General features: G+C 47.6%; 1 protein-coding gene across 1 annotated transcript in view; it reads right to left on the reverse strand.

The window, feature by feature from the left end:
* Positions 1 to 17820, reverse strand: part of MYH16 (myosin heavy chain 16) — a 62661-nt gene that overhangs the window by 12277 nt on the left and 32564 nt on the right. The window contains exons 22-37 of the mRNA XM_081298560.1: positions 17250 to 17423; positions 16278 to 16505; positions 15415 to 15519; positions 13192 to 13278; positions 12792 to 12937; positions 11661 to 11751; positions 11201 to 11257; positions 10476 to 10562; positions 8681 to 8926; positions 7542 to 7659; positions 5399 to 5526; positions 4847 to 5043; positions 3740 to 3872; positions 2670 to 2886; positions 480 to 616; positions 286 to 389 (exon numbers count right to left, since the gene is read on the reverse strand). Of these exons, the coding sequence (XP_081154686.1) occupies positions 286 to 389; positions 480 to 616; positions 2670 to 2886; positions 3740 to 3872; positions 4847 to 5043; positions 5399 to 5526; positions 7542 to 7659; positions 8681 to 8926; positions 10476 to 10562; positions 11201 to 11257; positions 11661 to 11751; positions 12792 to 12937; positions 13192 to 13278; positions 15415 to 15519; positions 16278 to 16505; positions 17250 to 17423 (2255 nt within the window). The remainder of the gene's footprint in view (positions 1 to 285; positions 390 to 479; positions 617 to 2669; positions 2887 to 3739; positions 3873 to 4846; positions 5044 to 5398; positions 5527 to 7541; positions 7660 to 8680; positions 8927 to 10475; positions 10563 to 11200; positions 11258 to 11660; positions 11752 to 12791; positions 12938 to 13191; positions 13279 to 15414; positions 15520 to 16277; positions 16506 to 17249; positions 17424 to 17820) is intronic.

A 17820-nucleotide genomic window follows, 5' to 3' on the forward strand; every position in this document is an offset into this window, starting at 1 on the left:
AATTAGACATTTATCCCCCAAAAGTTATATAAATGGCTAGTAAGCACACAACAGATATGCAGCATTATTAGCCAATGTAGCTAAGCCAGTTTGTTCTTAAAGTGTTTGTAAACCAGACAGGGCCACCAGTGTAGGGTACCACCATTACTCCCATTTAACAAATGTGGAAACTGAGGTTCACCTAAACTGACCAAGGTCACATTAATAGATGGCAGAGACCCAGATTTTCAGACTTCACTCAGCACCCTGCTTAAAGTCAGCTTCCCACCCAATCAGATCCCATACCTTGTAGCTTCAAATTCCTCTTCTTTCTCATGGATTCGCCGGTCTATGTCAGCTTTAACCTGAGCCAGTTCCAGCTGAATCCGAATCACTTTGCTCTCTTCAACCTACCAGGAATATAACCATCAGTCTTCCTGGCCAAGAAGGTGTGCAGTCCCTGGCCAAGGGTCCAGCCCCAAGTGATACCACATGGTTACCTCCAGGGAAGACTCAGCTTCTTCCAGGGCCACCTGAAGTTCTTCCTTCTCAATCTCCAGTTTTTTCTTCAACTTCTGTAACTCATGCACACTCCGCCCTCCTTCACCCAGCTGATCAATGAGCTCCTTTATCTCCTCTGAGAAAGGAATATTCATGTGAATGAGGTAAACGAAGATCATTAGAATCCAGGGTCCTGGCATCACGCAGGTGAGAAGCAGATAATCCTAGCATCTTGGAATCAAAGAAAGAGCAATTTTCTTCACATCACAGACTCATGGAATATCAGGATTTGGACACTGTAGAACACTAGATTCAAGCTCTTCGTTTTACAGATGAGGAGCCAAGGCCCAGGGGACTCCCCCTGCCAAGGCCTATTAGTCCTACACACTAAGTCTTCCTTTCTCAGAGTCCTACCTGGTGCTCAAAACCAACTTACAAAAAACCCACTGGGGAGTACTAGAGCCTTTCCCATCTCCTTCCCCAGTTGGAGACCCCTCAGTCGCCTACCCAGAGGAACTCCTGGGAACACACTGCACCTTGGGACAGGTAAAAATCTAGGCCTATGACCAAAGATGTTCAAGAAATACAACTGTCTTGACTCATCCACAACCCAACTTCTAGATGATGTCTCCTGGAGTACAGAGAAAGCTCTCTTAATCCAAGGTTGGGGTTCTACATTCCAGGTGGCTTTTGGAGAGGATGTCATCTAAATCTCAGTTGTTGCAGTCCACCTGTGCTGGCATTAATGACAAGTCCGTGGCTCACATAGCCCCATCTTGTATCTCTGGACCCCATGGCTGTTCCCTGAACATCACTGCACTGCCATGTGACCGTGAGGAGCTGTGTGCTGCGTCACAACCTCTCGGCCCCAGCAGGCTGCTCAGCCATTCTCTTTCCTGGCTGCCACCAGACTGGGGCTACTTCTCAAGATTTGGTCGCACATGGGCTTCACCTGCCAATGAGGTACATATTCCTCTGCTCTTAACCCCCAGGTTACCAGGGAGCTTCCTCATCTGTATGTGAGTAAGGGGGGCCTGGACCTATTGGCTGAACCAGTGCTTGACCATCACTCCACTCCTATTGATTTTTGCTCTCCTAGCCCAGGCTGCCTTTATTTGGTTCAGCTCCCTAATCCTTACCTCATGTATTTATGATCAAGTCCTTTACTTTTGAGGTTAAGACAATGGAGCCCTTCCAGCTCAAATACATGATTCTCAAGATTGTCTTCTCTAAGCAGATAGATCTCCTGAGAGGGACTCATAGCACCTTGGGCAGGTTTGGGGACCATTGACATCATCTGCCTTTGCCCTCCATTGTAGTGACCCTATATCAGCATGCAATTTGGATACAACTCAAGGAAGAAAGCAGATTGGGAAACCCAAAATTAATCAAGAAATCCTGCAATGACTAAGATTTGTTTTTTGTTGTTCCCTAGAACGAGGGGCCTAAAAGCAGTTCTTTAATATAAAGAGTGACATCTCTTGCACAATTGGGTTTGTTAGAAATATGTGCCTATGACAAACATACACATACACACACACACAAATAATGACTCAGTCAAATCTTTATATGTCAAAATGATTTGCAAAAGACAGCCAACATTTTAAAAGCAATATCTAATGGAATGGAATTCTAGCCTGAGGGTCCTATATTTCATAAATGTATATGAGGCTGGGGTTGTAGTTCAGTGGTAGAGTATTTGCCTAGCATATGCAAGACCTTGGGTTTGACTCCCAGCACATGTTCTCTCTCTCTCTCTCTCTCTCTCTCTCTCTCTCTCTCTCTCTCTCACACACACACACACACACACACACACGTATGTATGTTTACATATGATACATGTAAGGGCTCAAAACATAAAATCTTTTGAGCTCTTATTTGTGTCAGCTGCTCTTTGGAGTTAAGAATTCATACATTTATTTTATTCTATTGTGACAACCTCACAATGAAGTAGTATTATTTCTTTATTTTATTAATGAGGAAACCAAAGCACAGAAAGCTTACGTGATTCTCCTAAAGTTACATTCTCAAGTGCCTCTAGAAAGTATTTGCTAGCCAATCAACAAACACTTATTAGGCACCTACAATGTGCCAGACCTGTGTTCAAGCCGGTGATGTATATAGGAGGAAGGGGCTCTGGCTGTCCCCATCCCTGCAGGCCCATCCGCTCTGCCCACCCTCAGACTTACCCTGCAGGGTCTTATTCTCTTTCTTCACTGACTCAAGGTGCTCCAGGGACTCCTCATAGGCGGTCTTGATCTTGAAGCTCTCTGTCATGTACATGCGGCACTCCTTCTGTGAGCTGTCCACCTCCACCTGCAGCTCCTCACACTTTTGCTGCCACTCGGCCAGCATCTTGTCAAACACTCGCTGCTTCTTGTCCAGGGCAGCTGCTGCAGCATTGGCCTGGGGCAAGGTGGAGATGGTTTAGGACCTTTCTCTGGAGCCTCTCATGTGGATGTGAGCTTCCTAATAGCCACTGGAAATGGCCACATTTTCTGAACCAATTGCACGTGGTCCAGCTGGCATGCTTCAAGGTCCTTTTTAGATCAAGATCAGGGAGGTGTGTGCTAATGGAAATCTAATTTAATTCAGCTCAAGACAGCAGATCAGCATGAACCAAGAATGCAAAATGAAATAGTTAGCTACACAAGGTGTGCAGGATATGGTTTGCATAAGAAGGAAGAAGAAAGGGGTATTATGTAATCTTGGGGACAAATCTGACCTTTCTCTTGGACCTATCTATCTAATACAGTCAGTCCTCCTTATCTTTGGGTTCTGTGTCTGCAGATTCAACCTATCATGAATCAAAAATATTTGAAAAAAAATTGCACCTGTACTAGACACTTTTTTTGTCATTATTCCCTAAAACAATATAACAACTGTTTACATAGCATTTGCATTGCATCTGTTATGATAAGTAATCTAGAGAGGATGTGCAAATGCTATGTCATTTTAAGTAAGGTATTTGAGTATCCACAGATTTGGGTATCCTCTGAGGTCCTGGAACCAAGCCCCTGCAGATACCGAGGGAAAATGCTGTGGCTTATTGAGTGTTAGGACCTCAGGTCTCAGTTTATAAACAGGTACTCCAACAGGAGCTGTGTCCAGTGCACTACTGAAGACAGGATCTGTGTTCCACCCTCTTGGGCCATGAGTTTCTTCCCGATACCCCCAGACATGTGGCAGTCTTGCCCCAATACTGCTATGGGCCACCTGCCCAGTAAACATGCAGCCTTTGAGCATTTGACCCGCTAACCTTCTCCAAATCGATGGTGAGGTCCTCGACTTCTGCCTGGAGTCTCTGTTTATTTTTCTCAAGGGAGGCAGCCCGGGCCTGGGCAGCTTCAGCTGCCTCTTCTGCTTCCTGGAGCCTGGCAGCCAGCTTTCTCCTGTGGATGAGGGACAGAGGTGCCATCAAGGAAACCTAGGAGCCCACAGGCATGACCTCACATTGTTGGGGGCAGGGTTGTATGGCACTGAGTTCTGGTGCCAATGTGGGAAGAGATACAGATGCCGAGGAGTGTTTAGAGGAGAGCGGTCACTGTCCATTCACTTCTTCATTCAACAGATATTTTTTTTGTCCCTATTTTGTTCTGAGAATATGCAATCCAGACCAAGATCCCTGCCCTCATGAAACTTTTGCAATGTTATATCACACATAGAACTTGAGTGCTATAGAGAGGAATAAAGCAGGAAAGGGGACAGATAGAAGGTGAGGGGTGACTACGATTTTTAAATGAGATGTCAGGAGAGGCTCTTTGGGAAGAGGATAGAGGAGCAAAGACCTCAAGAAAGGGAGCTGGGACCCTGGGAGTTCCTGGGGAGAGGGTTTCAGGCAGAGATGGATGCTTAGGTATTGAGATTTGGTTTAGCCCAGGCTGTTAAGCATGGTATCCACTTCTCTACTTAGTAAATAAGGAAGAAAATTCAAAGGAATTGAGGACATTTGCTATCAAGCTGGTGAGCCCGCAGAGGGGAAACCTTTGCCATTGAGTGTCCTTCCGACATCAGCCCAGCCCACTGCATGGGAGCGTGCATTTAGCAAGGCCCGAGATGCTTGAGCACCTTGAGTCCTGCCTGAAACTAGAGCCCTGGTTCCTGAAGCCCCTGCAGGCAACCTGGATGCATCAAAGCAGAGAACACAGGTAGATAGTCCTGATTACAGGTTAACCCTGAGGACTGGCAGTGCATGCAGCAGATAGCCCACTGAGAGCATAGACGGGCTCCTTTGTCTAGACACTGTCCTCCCTTTCCAGGAGCCCATGGACTTCCTTCTCCTGGGCTTGGCACTGTCCTCAGCAGTGACAGGACACGAGCCACCACACCCACCCTCCTGGCTCTCCCATCCCAGGCTGATGCTCACTTGGTCTCCTCCAGCTCCTCAGTCCTCTGGATGGCATCAGTCTCATATTTGGTCCTCCAGGTGGTCACCTCAGTGTTGAGTTTGGACACGAGGCGCTGCAGCTCCGACTTGCCTCCCTGCTCTTCCTCCAGCTGCTCCTTCAGCAGGTCCAGGTCATGCTTAGTGTTGGCCAGACTCACTACGGCTGTGCTGCGAGACTGTGGGGATGATGCGGGGATGAGCCTATCACTGCCCCTGGGGGGCCAGTGTAGGCTCGAGGGCCGTCACTTAGCTCTACGTAATATTGCATTCACAGTGACTGCAGAGAGAGGGCGGGAAAGACACATGATCCCACAGCAAAAGCCACCAGGGCTTTATTTTCCTTCTTCTAATTATTGTCCCCGAGGATATGTAATCTCATTTAGTTGTACACATCACATATTATAGTTTTGTAGTTAAATTTTTCACTTGCTATTGTGTAAAATGTTCTTTGTGTTCCTTCTGCATCTTCATAACCTATAACTTTCTTTAAGGAAGTAGTTCTGTCACTACTAACCAAACCCCTCAACAAACCTTTGACTCTTCATCCAGCTGTCTCTTATAATCATCCACTTGGGACGTCAGAGATGTTTTTATCCGTAGGATTTGATTGAGTCGGCTCTGCGATTCTTCATATTCTCTGCTCAGTTCACTATTTTCCGCTGGGTGAGAAAGGAATGGGAGAAATAATGGATGAAAAACTGGTAAACTTGTTCCTCAACCAGATCTGAAGTCTCCTAAGGCATTGCTGCTCAAGTGCCCAACAAACATGGCAGCTTGGCCAACTGAACCAGAATGGGGAGCACAGAGAAGCACCATGCCAGTTGCCCAGGGTGAGTCCAGGAGGGCAGAAAGGCCCAGGGGTTGCCAATATCTAAGGGACTAGTCCCCAGGTCTGTCTGATAGGAGATACAGCAAAGGAATTTGGTGAAAACAGCAAAACAGAGTATTTAGTTTTTACCATGTACTCATCACTGTCCTATAACCTACTCTCCCATCATTTGTGGAATGACTACGGAGTCAGAGACCAAGAAGTTCATGAGATAAAGAGAAGTATTTCGGGAGGGGGGATAGTAGGGGATAGGAGAGGTAGCAGAATACAACAGTCACTAATATACCATTATGTAATAATGTGAGTATGTAACAGTTGTGATTCTGCAATCTGTATTTAGGGTAAAAATGGGAGTTCAAAACCCAATTGAGTCTAATGTATGAAAGATGATATATCATGAGCTCTGTAATGTTTTGAACAATCAATAAAAAAATAAAAAAAAATAAAGAGAAGTATTTCTAGTTCTATTCTGTAACTCACTTCATCTCACTTTTCTTATTAATCAAATGGAAGTATTTATTTTGAAAAGTATCCAGGCTGGATATGGTGATGCACACTTGGAATCTCAGTGAGTTGAGAGGCTGAGGCAGGAGGATCATAAGTGTAAGGCCAACCTGGGCAACTTAGGGACACCCTGTCTCAAAATTCAATAAAAAAGGGCTGGTGATGTAGATCAGTGGTTGAGTGCTTGCCTAGCATGTGTGAGGCCCTGGATTCAATCCCCAGGACTATATAAAAAATGTTCAGAATACGGGAAATAAGGTCAAAGAAGATCTTCAAGTTCTTTTGATGTCCCACTGGAGCACAATTTAACAAGCTCACTGAGGGGAACTTAGTGTTTTGTCCGGGCAGTACTGGGGATTGAACTCAGGGTCTCATACATGCTAGGAAAATGTTCTCCCATATTCCCAGCCCTCCTTTTTTTTGTTTTGACTTTGAGACAAGGTCTTGTGAAGTTGCCTGGGTTGGCCTCAAACTTGCTATCCTTCTGCATCAGCCTCCTGACTCACTGGGATTACAGGCATGCACCCCCACACCCGGCCCCAGCTCTTTAAAAAATTTTATTTTGAGACAGGGGTTTGCTGAGTTGCCCAGGCTGGCCTTGAACTTGCAATCCTCCTAGCTGAGATTACAGGTGTATGCCATGGTATTGGGCAGAAAGATTTAGTTCTTTAAGGAAATTCACCTTCATTTGACTTACTGTTTAACCACGATTAGAATGCAGCCTCTGCAAAGTTAGATGTTAATTTGTATATTGATAAACTGAAAATCATTTTTGTCATAGAGATGCAAAGGATTTCTTCTGATAGAGAAGAAAACAAAACTAAACAATCCCAGAGGCCTACAGTATTATTATCCTATAGGACAGTAACCTTTTTACATCTAATTTAGCAAATTTATTTTAGCATCTCTTTCTCAGTTGATGACATAAATCTCTGCTCTTCAAAGTGGCATTTTTCTGATTGTTTCAATAATGAGTTAAATAAATCCTTGACACGTGTTCACTTTATACTAGTATGTGGACCCTGTTTTAAGTGTTTGAGAATTGTATTTCATCAATATTAATGTTCCTCTTGCTGCTGTCACTGGGTAAGTGAAAGAGCAGATAGGAAAAGGCTTTAAATAGTGTCCCCTGGTTTACATTGTAAAGACGTTACTTGGAATACTCAGCAGGTAGGAACGAAATCTCCTGTCTCATCATACACAAGGAGATTGGATATGAATTTTCCAAAGCCAAGAAGGCTCTGGGGAGAGGACCGGGCATTTTTCTTTCTGTCCCCTTGAGGATTCCAATTTCTTTCCATGCACAGCTCCTTTGGGAGCTGCAGGGAAAAGCACGCTCACCTTGGAGGCGGGTCCTAATGGCATTGATTTCTGCCTGGTTCCTCTCTAGCTCGGCCACCTTGGCGTTGGCTTCTGATAAGCTGTCTTCCAGCTTTCGGACATGGGCTTCAGCGTTCAGCTGCTCGGAAACAATGAACTCAGTGGAGAAGAGTCCCCTGCTTCCCCCTGGACTTTTGCCCTCTGTCATGTTTCTCCTGCATGGCCTCCCAGGCCACCTGCCTGATACTCAAAGAATGTCCTGTTTCTATCAAATGGGGATAGAAAATTGCCATTTTCTACCAACCTAACCCCAGAGCCCTTTGGGGGGCGGGCACACAGCTGCTCCCTCCCTGGTTCATTTCCCTTTCCTAGCTCCTCTGGACTTCTGCGGACTAGAGCCAACAAGAAAGAGCAGTGGGCTGACTTAAGGGAAAACACTGGCATTAACTCCGGGTCGGTAGGTGAAACGGGTACTAGAAAGACATCTTGTGAGCGTCTGAAATTTAGAGACAGTGTAGTTGCCTGGGACAAGGTCTCCTGGGGCATCATCTTTGCTTATCTTCAGTTCCCTGTCTCTCTGGTGTCACAAGAGGGTTGCTTACATGGTAGATGCTCAATGAACACATTGAATGGCTTATTTCACTTTATTTCTTATTTTGCCTTTGAATTGTGACAATGTAAGCATTTATCTTATTACTTCTACTAGTCTCCAATTCCTTGAGAACATAGTAATACTAATGTAATAAAAATTGTACTAGTACATTTTTTTTTCTTTTCTTTTTAGTATGGTACTGGGGATTGAACTCAGGGGTACTCGGTCACTGAGCCAAATCCCCACCCTATTTTGTATTTTATTTAGAGACAGGGCCTCACTGAGTTGCTGAGTGCCTCACTTTTTGCTGAGGCTGGCTTTGAACTCTGCGATCCTCCTGCCTCAGCCTCCCGAACTGCTTGGATTACAGGCAAGCACCACAGCACCCAGCATACTAGCACATTTCTTAGTACCAGGCACTAATATAGCCCCATGAGGTAGAAATTGTTGTTATCATCCCACTTTACAACTTGGCCAAGGTTAAACGCCATCTGGGGGGCTCTGTGATCAGTGTCCCTCCACAGCATCCCCAAGTGAAGGGGTACCTCTGGGAGGGGGCCTCCCTCACCTTAGACTTCTGTATGGTCTCCACGCTGGCATTGAGGTCGTCGATCTCAGCCTTCATGACTTGCTTGTCCTTCTCCAGCTTGGCCTTGACCCTCTGCAGGCTCTCCACGTGCTCCGTCAGCTCAGCCATGGAGTCCGTGTGTTTCTTGCGCAGCGTGGAGGCTGTCGCCTCACTTTGCAAGGCCGCCTCCTCCAGCTCCCGCCTCAGCTTTAGCAGCTCAGCCTCTCGCTTGCGGTTCTGCTCAATCTGGTGTCAGAAGAGGAGGAGAACTTAGCAGAACTGTCTTGGCCACTGTCCATCTGCTTCTCAGTCCCCTGATATTCCTACACCCCACTAGAGGAAACTCCTGGTGAAAATGTCAGCCCTTAGCTTCTCCAGGGTTGCTCTGAGGATTTGTGTAGACAGTGTTGTGTGTGGACTGGGTTTCACACAAAGATAGATTCAAAACCTAACCCTAGGAGCCTCTGAATGTGCACTTATGTGGGAATAGGCTCTTTTCAGACGTATTAGTTAAGGTGTCATATTGGATCGCAGTAGGTTTTAATTCCTTTTAGGAAGCGGGAAATTTGGACCAGAGGGACATAGGGAAGGAGGCCACGAGATGACAGAGGCAGATTGTAGTGATGCATCCTCTCAGGTGCACCAAGCACAGCAGGCTGGTCTATGTGTGTGTGTGGGGGGGTGGGGGGTGGGGGTGGGGAAACAGATTATCCCCAGAGCTTCCAGAAGGAACCAGCCCTGATTTTAGGCTTCTGGTCTCCTAACTGTAAGAGAATTCATTTCTGTGGTTTTAAGCCAACCAGTTGTAATCCTTTGTCACAGCAGCCCTAGGAGACTAACAAAGACTGAACTTGACTGTTTCTCCCCTTCACCTCTGTGTAACTTCTAGAGCTTTCCCCATTCCAAGTGCAGACCATAGCCAGGGGCATCAGAATTGCCTAGGAACTCGTGGGAAATGGGAACTAGAATCTATGGAACGAGAATCTACATTTGAATGAGATTCCAGTGATCCCCGTGCCCCAGAGTTGGAGGAGCTCTGATCTTGACTAGTGTTCCTGGGTGCTGGTTATTCCTCATCTACCCAACTTCTGCGTTCATTCTCTACCCAGACCCCTCAGCATCTACCCCCCCCACCAGACAGCCCTTCCTCCCTGGGTCCAGCTTCCAAGGGTCCCATAACCCTGCTTCTTGCCATCTCTTTGGAGAAGAAAAGGGCTGCTGTTGCTAGTGTTGGGACCTCAGCACCCTATTGTTCTCTTAACCTTTCCCTACAGTGGTAGAAGTATCCCTTCATCAATGCCAGGTCAATCAAGCATCTAAGATGATTTTTGTTTCCTACCAGGTTGAAACATGGCTGGGCACAGCTAGGCACCAGTTCTGAGCATGCACCCTCCCTTACAGAGGACTTGGCCAGGCTGGTGAGGAAGTGGACTCAGAGTCTAGAACAACAGGGAGTGTGTGCTCAGTCCTCCAGTGATGGTGAAGCACAATGGTGTGTGTGGTCTCCTGGTCTGTTGACCTCAGTATAACTGTACTTTTTCGATAAATGCACTGTATTAAAAACATCTGCTCTCTGCATCCAGTCCATATCCTGCTTCCATAAATACCACCACAAGTAGATGGAACCAGGGGCTCTCATGCTTGCCCTTTGTTATTAATTAATTGGTTTCTTCTCAAGTTAGTCTAAGAAATTCAGCAAGAACTGATTTTTATCCCCTGGCTCAGAGTCCAGTGCTTTTACTCCCTGTAGGCAGGCAGGTAGGGCTGGGGTTCCTAGGCCCCCAGATATGGGTACCTGAGCAGTTGTGGCTCCACCAGCCTCCTCCAGCCTGTCGCTGAGGTCTTCAAGGTCCCGGGACAGGTCACTACGTTGTTTCTCCACCTAGGGTGAGAGTCAGTGGTGCTGCTGAGACCCACCCAGAGCTCCTCTCCCCAAGCAAAGAGTGCAATCATGTGTGAGAGCCTGGGTTCTGCTCTTGGGGGGCCCTGTACCCTGCCTGCCCTCCCACATGTTCATCCTCCCCACCCTGAGTGGGCATTAGGACCCATCCCACTTCCAGCCAGTTTGGCTGAACTTAGAGTTTAGGCACCTTTTGATCCTGGCCTCAGCCCCTTTGCAGGATTCCCACCCCAAGCCTCCATCCTTTTTGTTCTCCTTAACACATGCTTCCTCCTTCTACATCTTTGTACCTGTGAAAACAGGTGCAATTTTATTCCCTTTGCTTATACATTCCTCCTGCATCAGCCTGGTGAATCTAATCTTTGCAGTCAAATGTTTCCTGCTTCAAATGTCCCAGGCAGAATCAGCCTCTGGACCACACACAGCACCTTTGTATTTCATGTCATCCTACACGTGGCTCTATAGCACAGTGCCTGGCACGTACTAGGTGCTCAAGAGACAACTGGTCTTGATGCCTGCCCACCCAGTTGGCTTCCTGGGCATGAGTTTTTTCTCTTGGTTGGATGTGTGGTTGGCACTGGGTCCTTTGACTTGGGAAGATGTCAAAGGACTTCATTTACCTTGGCTCGCATTGCCCTCTCAGCCTCCAGCTCTTCCTCCAATTCCTCAATTCGGGCCTAGAAGACACACAGTGAGACAGATAAGGGTGGTGATGGTGTAGGGGGTGGGCGGGTTAGAAGTTAACTAATGGGAATGGGAAATAGGGACAAGAGCATATGATGGCCATTGTCCAAAGCAGAGAGAAGCAGGGCACAGGGGGCAAGTGGAAAGGCCCCAGGGCAGGAGGGAGCCTGGCATATGTAAGACCCAGGGAGGAGCTGGCATGGCTGGACAGGGTGGCAGGGAATGGTAGGTGGCAAGATCCAGGGGGATTTGACTCTGAGTGAGGTAATAGGAGTCGAATTCCAAGGATTTCATGGCAGTCTTGATCCTCAAGAAACCTCCTTAGCTGATGTGAACAGAGAGTGCAGAGAGGTGCATTTCAAACAGAGAGCTCAGACTTCTGGGTCCTGGACATACCTGGTGTTCCTTTAGCTTCCGCTGCAGTGTGGAATTCAGAGATTGCTCATCCTCATATTTAGAGTTGACAGAATTTATTTCCATATCCCTCCTGCAAGGGAAGGTTTGCTCTCCTGAGGAAAGGGTCCCAGTAAGCTATCGAGGGAATGGGACCTGGGCTGCCAGAGGAGGGCTTGGACGGCTGAAGCTACTCCTCTCTCAACTTTTGGCCTTCAGTGTCACCCAATGGAGGAGTCAGACCTCAGAATCTGCTCACTCACTCACTCACCCATTCACACATTATTATTGCCACATATGTTTATTGAGCATCTATTATACCAGATGTTGTTTGGGGCTCTAGGGACATAGTGAACAAAAGAGACAGAAATCACAGCTCTGGTGTAGCTTGCATTTGAGAGGCTCCAGAACCACAGTGATGCTTTGCCTTTTTAGGGAAAACTGTTCCTTAAGAACTTTCCATAAAGTGCTCAGATGTGTGCGTTGCATGTGAGAACCAGGATGCCTGGGATTGAGTGGATGAGGAACATGGGCAGGGCCTCGTGCACCTCCTGGGTATGCCACAGGGGAAATGTGCCAAGATACAGATTTAGCTGACATGCTCCTCTGGTGCTTTAAAGTTACTTTATCAAATGTACTTCCAAGATACAGTCTCCAAATTCTGCTCCCTAAAATCTTTCACCATCCAACTCTACATTTTCTTCCCTTTGGGTACTTACTTGGTTCAGGTTCTTGCCTGGACTATTGCAGTAGCTTCATACTTTTCTTCCTCCTTCCAGATTTTCTCCACTCCACCTGTCCTCTATGTTAACATCAGAGTGATATTGATAAAACACTCTCTCGACTCCTTGCTATCCTCAAGAGCAAGCTCACTGGTATCCATGGAAACTCCTGGGCCTGCCTACTCCTTGGTTTCCCCAGGGAAGTGGTTCTAGTCTCTTTTCCTGTTCCCAAGAGGCACTTACTGTGAGAGTTTGGGAGCTCCCTGCAGTCAGGGCAGTACCTACTCCTTTGCCTGTCCTCCATGCTGGGCCCAGAGCCTGCACGTGGCAGGTGCTTGGGACATGCATTCATATGCACGAGGCCCTTGAACAGTGCCTGGCACAGAGGAGATGAATGCCTGCGTAGGCGTACTTTTTCACCACCTCCTCGAGGTCTAGCTTGGAGCGCTCCATTTCATTGAGGTTGTCAATGGTCATCTTCAAGTCACCCTCAGCTTTCCGACGAGCCTTTTCTACCTCCGCCCGGATTTTCTTTTCCTGCTCCCAATTATCTTCCAGCTATTGAGTAAAAAAAAAAAAAAAAAAACAAAAACACAAAACAAAACAAACAAACAAACAAACAAACAAGGGAAGGTAGAAAAGGGGATTTTTAGGCTAGATTGCAAGAAGGAAGCAGTCTGGGCAGTCCCTTAGCTATAGCATCAGAAAGGCCCCCACGCCCAGGAGATGTGTCACTCTAGCCAAGGACCCTATTCCTCAGGATAGACCTGACTCTGAGGGGTAGGAATAGCCTCAGAAAGTGGGGGTGTTACCTCATGGATCTGGGTGCTCAGCTTGCTGTTGTTCTTGGTCAGGTGGTTCACCTTGTCCTCCTCAGCTTGCAGGTCGTCTAGGGTTTTCTAGAAAGAAAGATATATACCTGTGTACCAGGAAGCACAGCGAGAGCGGCTGCGCAGACCTGGTTCTAGTCATGAGTTCTGAGCCATGTTGTTTTAGGCCTTGGAGACTCGAGTTGACTTCAGTGAACAGCTACTGGGGGCTGCTCCTGGGCAGTGGGGGAGGCCAGGAAAGACAGACCTGAGCACCCATCAACCATAGGTGGCTCTCAGGGGGGTCATTGGAAGCCCTGGTTCTCCAGGGGACATTGGAAATCTATACAGTGCTTCTGCTTGTCACAATGACTGGAGTCTCCCCTGACATTTGTCTCTGGGTGATTCCAGGCCTCCTGGATATCCTATCTTCCTCTGGACAATCTGGCCTCATAAAGAACAATTCTGCAGTTCACAGGCCTGATGTCCCACCCAGGAAGTCACCTAAGTAAAATAGCCATTTATATTCATCTGAACCTAAAACCCAAGCCCACTTTACATGTAATACAACACTCTTTTTCATTTAGTCATTTTTCAAGAATGATCTGCCATGGAAGCTGAGAGAGGATTTGTTATTATTCCAAAGAATTTCCCAGGGACTGTTCCCAATTCTATAAAATCCATATAGATGACAGCCGCTGCACCATGGTGGCCAACTCCTAGCGCATCCTCCTGTGTGGCCTGCAACCATCAAAGATGCCTCCTGGTCCATCTGCCAGAGCTTTTAATATCAATAGGTGCATTACTTATTATAATTTACTTTCCCTTAATTTCTCCTTTATATCAAAGGGCATGCTATTGATTTTTTTGGAGTTATATGTTATTTATAATTTTGAGTTCAGGATAGCTAAGAGAGCTTTCCAAAATATACTTGAGCCTCAGTACTCGGATCCCCCCTTTGCCCATTCGCCTACATGCTAAAATGTAGCTGTAATTACAAATCAATACTCTTGGAGCTCTCAGGGTCATTTGTAAATAAGCACACAGTGGGGAAATTTTGAATTGCCCAATGTGCACATTCCCAGCTGTGGCTGAACAAGGTGACACCTGCCCTTGTTTCAGCTCTCATAATGTAAAGGAGTGTCATTTTTATGCTCCACTGAGTGCCATATTTTTTTTGTTTGCTTTTTGTTTAAAATGGCCCCAAGCATAGTTCTGCAGTGCTGTCTAGCTAGTGTCCTAAGCAGAAGAGGGCTTCAGAGTGCCTTGTAGAGAAAACACAGGAATTAGGTAAGCTTTGTTCAGGCCTAAGCTGCAGTATATTAGCCATGGTTTGATATTAATGTGTCAGGAATGGTATCAAAATAAGACATTTTAAAACAGAAACACATAAAACAAAAATATTAGGACCAGAGGCTCACAGCAGCTAACCCTGAATTTCCCCTAGGAGTGGTGGCTTGTATTTGCTAGTCTGATGCATGTGGTAACTTTATTGACCATAACTACCACAAATAGCAAGGATCAATTATAGTTGTTATGAAAGGGGGCGCTGGGTCTGATAGGTTGAGAATCACAGCCTATGGGAGGCAGTCCGAGAGGCAGCAGGAAGAGGAGCTCCGGGAACATGCACTGGATTCATGGTGTCAGTTAATATACGGCTCCACTGTCTACTCTGGGCATTGACTTGCTCTTTTCCCCTGTCTGCAGAAGCACTCTGTGCCCTGGTCAGCACTGGTGGCCAGTCAGCACTGGCTCTGCATTCAGGAACCTCTGTAACAGCAGCTTTGGGATGGTAAAATGGGGCTCCCCCATGACCTAAAGAACTTGTGGCCTGCCGTTGTCATGGTATATTGAAGACCCTGGGGCTGTAGAGCTCACAGGGCATTTCCATACAGCTTCAGTGACACACCTCACAGTGTTTCTGGGACCTACCTGACTCACGATAATTAATGGTTCCCCCTTTCATTCTCAAAACTCTCCTAGTTTGGATGACAAATTAAATAGTCATCCTACCTAGAATGAACCTAGGAGGCAGGCAGCAGGAGGCAACCACACCCACCTCACTGATGAGGGAATTAAGACTTAGGGAGATGCCTTGTTTTCCCCGAGGCCCCAAGCTGAGGGGCGGCAATGGCAGAATTTGAAGGTGGTCTCCAGTCTCCATATGCAAAATGTATTGGACAAACTCCACTTGCTCTGCCAAGGAGAAGGGCAGGGGGCGCCCACCTGGTGCAGCTCCTCCAGGGCCCTCTTCTCCTTCTGGAGCTTGGCAATGTTGTCTTCACGAAGGGAGAGGTCTCCTGACAGGGTGCGGGCCTTGTGATCCAGAGCCTGGAAACAGGTAGGGAGAGAGAGGGGTCCTTAAAGTGGGAAATGGCTCCGTGGGGAGGAGAAAAGGAGCTCTCCACCTGCCTGACTGCACCCTGGGGTCTTCAGGGAGTTTGGGAAATATCAACACCAGGGGCATGTCCCAGCCCACCCAAGGCTGGATGTCAGGGGTGGAGGGGAGCAGGGAAAACCAACAGTTCAGCCCTCTTCTACTCAAACATGGTCCTCAGGCATCAGCAGTGACATCATTAGAAACAAGGACCCTTCAGGCCCTGCAGTCCTGCCAACTGCACCTTACCCAGCTTGTGAACCCCACCCACCTGCAGGGCAAGATGGGGGCCTCGGGGCCAAGGGCCAGATAGATGGCATCAGGAGTCAGGGGAGCACCTGGTGGGGTGCAGAAAATGCTTGTTTGGGCAGAATATCCAACATAATGGTGGCACTGTCACCATTATGAGAAGAGCTCTCTGTCCCTCACTCAGCTTCTCTGTCCTGAAGAACTTTCTACAATGATGGGAGTGTTCTCTGTGCTTTCCAATATGGAAGCACTTAACTGTGTGGCTGTTGAGCATTTGGAAGGTGACTAGTGCAGCTGTGTTTAAGTCCTCTCAAATTCATTGAAGTTACACATACCCACGTGGCCAGTGGCCAGGGCACCGGGCATTGTCACTGTGGGGACTTTAGGTATGGCCCCTGCAGGTGAGTGGGCTAGGGGGTGCCCTAGCTTGAGAGGAGCATGGTAGACCCAGGAAGCTGCTCACCTGCTTCTCTTTTTCTGTCTTGGCCAGCGTGGTTTCCAGGCCCTCCAGGTCCCTTTTGAGGTCACTCAGCTCCCCCTCCAGCTTGCGCTTGCTGGCGCTCAACGAGGCCGATGTGCCCTCCTCCTCCTCCAGCCGCTCCCGCATGTCAGAGATCTGGCTCTCCAGCTCCATCTTGGACTTCATCATCTGGGTCAGGCGCTCCTCTGCATCCATCAGGTTCTCCTGCTCCTGTTGGAAGAAAGGGTCCCTATCAAACATAGTCCATTTACCCACAGGGACTCAAAGGGCTATCCCAAGACAGTGGACAAGCCTCAGGCTCCTGACCCTCGGCACGTGCCCTGGGGGTTAGTGGAGGGGCCTGGCTGTCTCTGAGCTTCTTTTGTGAGATATGCGACAGAGCATTGTCTAGGAATGTGGTTCCTGGACCAGCAGCAATAGCTTGGTCTGGAAGCAAAACTTTATATCTTGGTGGTCCTGGGGATCAACCCAACAGCCTCACATAAGCTAGGCAAGGTTCTACCACAGAGTTATGTTTTCAGCCTATGGAAGCAAATTTAGGCCCTGCCTGAGATCTGCTGCATCTGAATCTGCATTTTAATGATACCTGAGGTTATAAGGGGAGCTTAAGTTTTCAGCAGGGTGGCTTGGAAGTCAAGGGAGCTCAAGCTCCCCATAATCAGTCATGTTTTGCCACTGTATCTGCTGCCCCTGCTGTGTGTCCATGTCATGTGTCCATGTCACCATTCCTGGAAAGACAGTCTTCATGCACAGAGCCCATAGTGAAATGGGCCCAGCTGGCTGAGTGTACAAATAATTCATGGAAACTTTTTGGTGGTTGCATCAGTGGTGATATGTAGTGAAGGGAAAGAGAAGGCTGTGGAGTTTCATTGTAATGAAGGGAAAGCTTCTCAAAGAGCTCATTCTCTCTCCCTCCCTGGGTCTGACTGAAGCAACCCCCAGGACCCCACATACGGCCTGCAGTTGGATGGTGAGGTCCTTCTTCTCCTGGCTGAGTGTGGCTGTCTTCTCTTCCAGATCCTTGACCTTGTCTACCAGTTCCTGAGCCTTGGCCATGGCATTCCTCAGCTCCTCCTCCTTGGCCTTCATTTCCTCCTCTTGCCGAGCCACATTCAGGAGTGGCTTGACCTGGGCAATAGGCAACACTAGAGTGTTAGGAGGGTGGGCTTTGCCAGGGGCCTAGGTGATGGGCCAAGGGGTGTCTGCCTCAGACTTGACCTCAGAACACCACTGTGGTTATAGTTTTGCAGGAACAGTGCTTCTCTACAGATGCTATCAGTCCCAGTTCCTTGCCACAAAGTACCTCTCTCCCCACAAAGAAGGCCCATACTTGATTAGGACCAATTCTCCCCCGTCCCTTGGTACTAGGGATTGAACCCAGGGCCTCATCCTTGCTATGCAAACCCTCTACCACTGAGCTATATCCCCAGCCCTTTAGGACCAATTTTTAGGATGCTCCTTAATCCCAAGAGACATGAAGTTAGATGTTCCTCATTATCCAGGTGCCCCTATGTATACCTTTGCC

Source organism: Spermophilus citellus, assembly GCF_964194105.1.
Source record: "Spermophilus citellus genome assembly, chromosome: 6".
Lineage (NCBI taxonomy): Eukaryota > Metazoa > Chordata > Mammalia > Rodentia > Sciuridae > Spermophilus > Spermophilus citellus.